At 44.2% G+C, this 8,970-nt stretch overlaps 1 protein-coding gene across 1 annotated transcript; it reads right to left on the bottom strand.

Annotated features, from left to right (window-relative positions):
• Positions 1 to 1,022: 1,022 nt before the first annotated feature.
• On the bottom strand, positions 1,023 to 6,058 carry IQCF1 (IQ motif containing F1). Its single transcript, XM_023533330.1, has 4 exons — positions 4,053 to 6,058; positions 3,761 to 3,871; positions 3,571 to 3,624; positions 1,023 to 2,831 (listed from the first exon to the last, which is right to left on the bottom strand). Exons 1-4 carry the CDS (start codon positions 4,053 to 4,055, stop codon positions 2,388 to 2,390), a joined length of 612 nt encoding a protein of 203 aa, XP_023389098.1. The 5' UTR covers positions 4,056 to 6,058; the 3' UTR covers positions 1,023 to 2,387.
• Positions 6,059 to 8,970: the final 2,912 nt, after the last annotated feature.

The raw sequence follows: 8,970 nt of genomic DNA, 5'->3' as shown, positions 1-8,970 counted from the left end.
GAGCTCTGATTTTCAGTTTTTTCGCATCTTCTTTTAAAAAGAGTCCACATGACTTCTGTCCACTGAAGTTCCTAATTTTTTAAGTTCTATTAGAGATTTTAAAAATATATAAATGTACTCCATTATTCCTAAGAATTTATAGTGACAGAGAAAGACCCAAGCCTGTGCTCAAACATTTTGACCCATTTTCTTAGGACGTTTTCTGAGTTTTCTTTGTGGTCATGTGTCCTAGAGATTTGGGGTGAAAACATGAAAGCAGATTTTAGCCAGTGACTGAACATTTTCTTCTGCAGATAGCTTGTCTTTATTTTTTTAGTTGAAAACTTAGTTTCCTCTTCTTTTCAACTTCATTTTCCTCCCTTCCCTTCCTGAACAATTCATTTTGAAAGCCTTTAGTCTCATTAGGCTGGACAGTGCATCATAGGTGCACTGTGTGTGGGGGGGACGGGGGGGGTGCTAGGCACCATGGCATAGTGTGGGGTGTGGATCCCGAGGGTGAGGAAGATGTTGACATCATAGGTCTGCCAGGCGCGGAACCCTGATGAGGGAGAAGTCCACGCAGGGGCCTGCTGGCACAGAGTCAGAGCCAGGTGGGATTAAGAGGGGGTCCAAGGTCATGGCGGTAAGGGGCATCGCAGGGGGAGGAGGGCATCCTTGGTGCTAGCGTCATAACGTGAGCACAGCAAGAACATCTGCGGAGGGCACCCTGACATGTCCTGTCAGCCCAAGCTGGGTGACAGCAGCAGTCACACGGGACAGTGACCAATATGGGGAGCGGGAGCCTGAGCTACATGAAGAGGGTGATGGCCCAACAGGGTGTCAGAGCTCAAGCAGGGTGGGGACAGTGTCTGCGTGGGAAAGAGGCCAGTAGCAGCCATGAAAGATTAGTTAACATACAGGAGAGATCAAATAAGAACACTTATTAAGGATAATGAGAGAAAACTTATTAAGAATCATTTCTTAATCTTGGAAATAGGATAGAAATATAAAAACTTTGATTTTAGATTGAGATTGAAGTCTCAGTGTGAACTCATCCATTTTAATACAGATCGGTGATAGGTATAAGTGTGTGTGCTTGTGTGTATGCGACACAGATATTCCCTGTCCACTGAGAGGGCCTGGGGCCAGCAGCACCCCAGTGATGATGAGCACACCCTGCTGTGCACAGTGGGCTGCCACTCCGCCCCGAATTTTGCTGTTTCCCCTTGGCCACCAGTTTTTAAGGTTTGTAGGTGCAGCCCCCTTTCCTCGTTTTGTTGCTGGTGCTGAATTTGTACGGTATTTGATGTTCACATTGAAAAGCGGGGATCATCAGCCCAACTTCACAGCTCAGGAGGCTGGGGCCGAGGGGAGGGAAAATGGCACGTCCACGGCCACATGACAGCGGGGGGGGGGGCGGGGGCGGGGACAGGGGTCTGACCGCAGCCGGCCTGGCTCCACAGTCCTTGTTCTTTATTCTGAGACACTGAACAGGAGAGCGAAAGAGGCAAGGAGAGGAGACAGGAGAGACCAGGACCTGAGTGTGACACAGACAGGGCAGGAAATAGAGCTCACGCCCCAGTGCAAGACAGAGAGCTGGAGCCCGAGACCTCTGGGCTGCATCTCAGAACCTGTGCCAGTGAGCTGAGGGACCGGCCCGTCAGGGCAGCATAGGTGGAACAGTGCCTGAGAAAAGGCTTCTGAGCTGGCAACATTGATGGAGATTAGCCCAAGACCCCAGATCCCTCTCTGTCTGCAGGAGACCATGGGAAGGCGGTGCCCAGATGGGCAGAAGGGCAGCCTGACCTTGACCTCTTAATTGGCCCTTTATCATCACTTAGGCCCCGATCCCACCGCAGGTGGCAGCTTTTCACAGGAAGGGACTGTCAGACGTCCCTGCCACCTATCGATCTGGAGCGGTGTGTCTCTTCCTTCAGTCTCTCCTTACCCGGAATGTAGGGAGGCCGGTTTACAAATCAACAGGAGCCAGGATCCCAGAGCTTGGGGAGGGTAGGCTTTTCTCAGTCATGGGCAACTAGACGTACGTGGGTGAATTCCTGGCAAATGTGCTGCGTTGCCACTGCCCGTCACCTGCCCCTAAGACTTCCATTATCTACAACCTTGGAGAGAGGCACCGTTTACCTGGACCAAACATGAGTGATGCTCCCTGAGTTGGCCACATGGTGGATCTGTACCCCTGACTTTCCTGCCTATGGCAGGCATGGGCAAACAGTCTCTGCTCAGTCTGGACGAGGGCTCAGAATCCTTGTCCTCAGATAACCTCAGGGCCTCGGACAACCCCTGCCAACTCCTCAGAGCTGGCACCTGGGATACTAAGCATCTGCCGTCATTTGCCCTGACCCCCTGGAGCTTGTCCAACAGAGAGAGGCTGGGAAAAGACCACTTCACTACTTTGTTGGGAGGGGAATACACTCCGTCACAATGCAAGGCCCTGAGCCCAGCAGGATCTCTATCTCAAGATGCAGCTGGTCGGCCGTGACTCTGTACTGGCCCTTGATGAAACCTCGGGAAGTGCAGGAGTGGCACCTCCAGTAGGTCTGGATGATGCGGACCGCGTGGAGCAGGCGGCAGTAGCGCAGACGGATGCGCCACATGCGGACCCAGGACTGCAGCTTGACTGCTGCCCACTCCCTCCGCGTGAAGGTCTCCAGCGCCGCCCGCCGCCTCTTCTGCTGCGCCTCCAGCATGATCTGCCTCCACCAGCGCTGGATGACGAGAACCCTGAGCGCCGCGTGCAGCAGCGTCCGGCGCACCAGCGTGCCCCGCCACCAGGCCTGGATCTTCACCACCTCCGGCTTACTAGTGGGCGGCACATTTCGGTTTTCTGGGATCTTGCAAGAAAAAAAAAAAAAAAAAGACATTCAGAGAATGGTCCCCCACCCACTTCAGCCCCAGGTTTCGCCGGGAAGGGACCCTGAGTCCCCTTCGACAATCACCCCTTATTCTAAACCTCAGGAACCCTGGGTGGGACACCGGCTGGAACCAGAAGACTCGGTAGGTGTCCTGTCTGTCCTGTCTCTGGACATGGACATGGACATATTACACTGACCTCTGAATCTCAGAGTCCCTCTCTGTAAAATGGGAGCACGTCTGCCCTGGCTCCCCAGTTTTACATGGAACGAGTTGGCCAGCATAGAGCAAAAACTTCATAATCTATGGGTCAAAGGATGGTCAACCAAGATCCATGACCCTTCCCTTCGGACCCCACCCACCCGGTTGAGAAGCAGCATCTTTTGTTAATTCCGCCCGTTCATCTTTGACTCCAGCTCCAGTCCACAACATGCTCTCTCCCTCCGCATGTCATCGTACTAAAAGTTTCTTCCACCCCACAAAGTTCTGTCGCTCCTCTCTCTCTCACCCATCTCCACTTCTCTTGACTTTCACACTTTAAATCTTAAGTAACAATCAAACATACATGCACAAGCTCACACACACACACGCACGGGCACACAGACACACAGACACATACACCGTTGACGAAGCCCAGCCTCCCATATGTTGGCCGCTCCATTCCACAAACATGGCCCCCACATTCCCAGCCCCAGCCCTGCGTGTCTGGGAGGGTCATACTTCTCTGGGTGCATTATCTGCTCTCTTCACCTCAACCTTATTCACATTGTTAGCCTGAAAAAGAAATGGGGAAAGAAGACAGGCAAGAATGAGTTTATTCCTGTTTTTAGCTCTGGACCATGCAAAAGACACCAACCATGAGCACTAGGACACAAAGACCAAAGGCATCCAAGTCAGGGCCCCTCCTTACCTCTACCTCCTCCTTCGAGGTCGGTGGTGCTGAGGTTGACTCGGCCAGCTCCTTTCCCAGCTGAGGCTCATTTTCAGTGTGTGCACTAATATTTTCAGGCTGGCCCGCCTCCTGCAATCAGGAGTTAAGGGAAAGGCGAGAATGAGGGTGCTCTCCCTCCCTCTCCATTCGGTATCCCACACATCCCCAGCTTCCAGGGATTCTCAGAGTAATCAGATGTCGAGGGGGCCCCTCGTCTGAGAGATCTGTGGGGACATCCCCGAAAAGCCTGGTATGTCCATCTCTCGCTCACCATTGGTCCCACATGGATTGGGTGTAGATGGTTCAAATCCCCTCAGGTCTGTGTTGCTCTAGCCATGATGGGTAGAAAGAGTGAAATGGGGAGACCCGTGATGTCATAAGGGCAGTTATGACTCAGGAACCAGGATGGCTCCCAATACCTGAGTCTTCTCCAAGGAAGAGACAAAAGTCTGTGCATTTTTTTTCTTCCGGAAATGGCCAAAGCCCTGACTACAAAAACAAGATACCAGACATACTGTCGCATTCATGTAAAGGTGTATAAAGATGGCAATTAGTACTATCTCCAATTAGTAAAATTGTGGATTGATTTGATTTATAGTTCATTCATAGTATAGAAGAGCACATAATTGTTAAAAATAAAGAATTTGATCTAAATGTACTGATGAGGAAGTATATCCAAATGTATTTATAAGTGAAAAAGTTGCTGATCGTTATGACCCCATTTAGTAAATAAAACCATCAAGATACATAATTATACATATAGGTTGTAAATGCATATAAAGGGGAAGAGGGGTACATACACCAAGCTGCTACCAATGATCACCTTAGGAGAGAAGAGTCTAATTGCTTACCCATCCCAACAATGACCAGGGAACTCTGTGAAGTCCCCAGGATGAGCTGGGGCCTCCATCTCAGGTTCCAAAGGGCTCAACTGCTCTCCTGTCTTCTTCTGCCCCTGATGGACTCAAGGCCACAATCAGATGGGTGAAGGGCAGCCACTGCGGAAGTTCTTTGCTCTGTTCTTAGCTCTGACATACGCAAAAGACACTAGTCACAGGCCCCAGATATTAGCTGGGGACCTCCCCACCTCTGCCTGCTTCGGTCCTCTGAAGACCCACCTGTGAGGCAACTTCATGGCAATCACAGAACAAAAATCAGATACGCAAAAGATAAAAGATGAAGGAAAGGAATGAAAGCATTCTGCTACAGAAAAACATACTTCCACAAAGGAAGACAGCACGAGAGGAAGAGAGGGTCTACAAAACAGCCACGAAATAACAAGATGGCATCAGAACGTCCTTACCTACCGATAAGTACTTTAAATGTAAATGGATTAAATTCTCCAATTCGAAGACATAGAGTGGCTAAAGGAATTATGAAAAAAACACAACGACTCTATGCTGCCTGCCAGAGATTCATTCAGCTTTAAGGACACACACAGACTGGAAATGAAGGGATGGGAAAATATATCCCATGCAAATGGAAACCAAAAGGGAGCGTGAGTAGTTATATTTATAACAGACAAAATAGACTACAAGTAAAAAACTAACAGGATGCAAAGAAGGTCTTTCTATAATGATAAAGGGGTCAATTCATCAAGAGGCTATAATGATTTGCAGATATACACAATCAGTATGGGAGCACCTAAATATATTAAGCAACTACTAATGGATCTGAAGGGAGACATAAACGATGATACGGTAAGAGTAGGCGACTTCAACACCCCCCTTTCAACTACGGATAGATTCTTTAGACAGAAGATTAATAAGGAAAAATTGGACTTCAACCAAATATACCTAAGATATATACAGAATACTTAATCCAACAGTCCCAGAATATACATTCTTCTCAAGTGCACATAGAACATTCTCCAGAATAGATCATATGTTAGGTCACAAAATGGGTGTTAATGAATTTAAGATTTAAATCATACTAAGTATCTTTTCTGATAATGATATGAAACTAGAAACCAATAATAAAAGGAAAACTAAAAAGATCACTGATAGGTGGGAACTAAACATATACTTCTGAACAAGTGAATCAAAGAAAACTGAAAAGGAAAATTACAAAATATCTTGAAACAAAAATAGAAACTCAATATACCAAAACTATGGAATACAGCAAAAGCAGTTCTCAAAGAGAATTTTACAGCAATAAATGAATACGTTAAGAAAAAAGATCTCAAATAAATAACCTAACTTTACACCTCAAAAACTAGAAATAAAATGAAACCCAAAGTTAACAGAAAGAAGGAAATAAAAAAGATTAGAGCAGAAAAAGATAAACTGGAGACCACAAAAATAGAAAATATTCATAAAATTAAGATAAACAACATTGACAAACCTTTAATTAGACTAAGAAAAAGACTCAAATAAATAAAAAATGAGAGAAGGAACATGACAACTGATACCACAGAAATACAAAGGAACTTAAGCGATTACTATAGACAACTAAATGCCAACGAGTTGATAACCAGAAAAATTGGATGAATTCCTAGAAGCATACAACCTACCAAGACTGAATCATGATAAAATAGAAAACTTGAACAGAGCAATAGCAAGTAAGGAGATGGAAGTAGTAATTAAAGATCTCCCACCAGGCCCGGACTTGGTGGCTTTACCGGTGAATTCTACGAAATGTTTAAAGAAGAATTAATTCTAATCTTTCTCTCAACTCCCCCCCCAAAATTAAAGAGGTGGGAATACTTTCAAACTCATTTCATAAAAACAGCATTACCCTGATACTAAGGCCAGATAAGGACGGTATAAGAAAAGGAAATGACAGGCCAATGTCCCTGAAGAACGTAGATATAAACGTTCTTAACAAAGCACTAGCAAACGAAATTCAACAGCAAATTATAAGGATCATACACCAAGAGCAGATGAGATTTATCCATGGGATGCAAGGACAGTTCAACATACTCGAATCAATAAACATGATATCCCACATTCGCAAAACGAAGGATAAAATTCACATGGTCATCTCGATAGATACAGAGAAAGCGTTTGACAAAATTCAAAATCTTTTCATGATAAAAACTCAACAAATTTGGTAGCTAAGAAATAAACCTCAACATAATAAAGGCCATATATGACAAGTCCACAGATAACATCATACTCAATAGTGAAAAAGTTGAAAGCTTTTCCTCTAAGATCAAGAATAAGACAAGGATACCCACACTCCCATCCAACGTAGTACTGGAAGTCTTAGCCAGAGCAATTAGGTGAAAAAAATAATAAAAGTCATCCAAATTGGAAAGGAAGAAATAAAGTTATCTCTTTGCAGATAACATGACCCTAAATATAGAAAACCCTAAAGACTCCACCAATAAACTGTGAAAAGTAATAAATAAATTCAGTAAAATTTCAGGTACAAAATAAATATACAAAAATCAGTTGCATTTCTATATACTAACAACAAACTATTGGAAAGAGAAATTAAGAAAACAATCTCATTTACAACAACATCAAAAACAATAAAATACTCAGGAGTAAAATTAGCCAAAGAGGTGAAAACTGTAAGTCATCGATAAAAGAAACTGAAGAACATACAAATAAATGAAAAGATGTCCCATGATTCAGAAGAGTTAATATTGTTAAAATGTCCATACCACCCAAATCCATCTATAGATTCAATGCAATCCCTATCAAAATTCCAACGGCATTTTTCACAGAAATAGAAAAACAATCCTAAAATTCATATAGCACCACAAAAGACCCAGAAATAGCCAAAGCAAATTTGAAAAAGAACAAAGCTGGAGGCATCACACTTCCTGATTTCAAACCATATTGCAAAGCTAGAGTCATCCACATAGCATGGTACTGGCTTAACAAGAGACACATGGATCAATGGAACAGACTTGAGAGTCCAGAAATAAATCTCCACTTATATAGTCAACTAGTATTTGACAAGGGAGCTAAGAATACATCATGGGGCAAGGAGAGTCTCTTCAATAAATGGTGCTGTGGAAACTGGATATTCACAGCAAAAGAATGAAATTGGACCCCCATCTTATACAATCACAGAACCAACTTAAAGTGGATTAAGGACTTAAACATAAGATCTGAAACCATAAAACTCCTAGAAGGTACCATAAGAAAAATGTTCCTTGACATTGGCCTTGGCGGTGATTTTCTGGATGACACCAAAAACATAAATAACAAATGCAAAAATCAACAAGTGGTACTACAGCCTATAAAGTGGCAACCCAGTCCCAGCTCAACTGAACTCCCGATTAGCTGAAAAAAATGACCTCCTTCAGTCTCTACTGCTTTTATCCAGTGTTTGGCAAACAACTTAAAAAATGAGACACATGAAGGAGGGAAACGTGACATGTGATCAGAAGGAAAAGTCAATAGAAGCAGGTCATAGATGACTCATGTTGGAATTAATAGACAAGAGCCTTGAAATAACTAACATGATATAAATATAAATACAATGGACAACGAATTTAGAGGAAGAGGCAGACAAAATAAGTAGGAAAATGGAGGACTTTAGCAGACAAATAGAAACTCAAAAAACAGAATGAAAACTAAGTAAAAATTCCAAAACTGAAAAATATCCAAAATAAATAATTCACTGGATAGGGTACCAAAAGAAAGAATCATTAAACTCAAAGACAGGTCGAAAATTATACAAACGTGAAAATACAAATAAAACCACATACGAGCACAACAGTGAAATTGCTGAAAAAGATTTTTAAAAATCTTTAAAAACCGGAGAAACGGGTTACACTCTATCTAGCGGAAGAAGGATTAAAATGACAGATGAGTTGTCACCAGGAACAATGGAAGCCAGAAGAAAATAGAGTGACATTGTAAAGTACTAAAGACAGGGCGGGATGGGGCAGGGGCTCCATAGTGTAGTGGTTAGCACATCTGCTTTACACACAGAAGGTTCTGGGTTCGCGCCCCAGGTGGAGCCACGGACCATGCCCTGGGTGTGCCGGGGCGCTGGGCTGCAGCAAGCGTGTTGGAGGAGACACTCGCCTTCAGAGATCCAGCTCTTAAGGGGAGACGCAACATCCATAGGTCAGGGGTGGAAGTTGGTGGGTGAGGGGCAATGAAGGGGGGGGTGGGGGAGACATGGTGGGGGAAGGGGAGCCAACCTAGAATTCTATACTCAAAGAACATAACATTAAAAAATAAAGACATAGAAGTAAAACCAAAAGGTCTGTTCTTACCACTTCT

This window comes from Pteropus vampyrus, unplaced genomic scaffold (assembly GCF_000151845.1).
Source record: "Pteropus vampyrus isolate Shadow unplaced genomic scaffold, Pvam_2.0 Scaffold100, whole genome shotgun sequence".
NCBI classification, from domain to species: Eukaryota; Metazoa; Chordata; class Mammalia; order Chiroptera; family Pteropodidae; genus Pteropus; species Pteropus vampyrus.
This window is presented reverse-complemented; position numbering and strand designations above follow the sequence as displayed.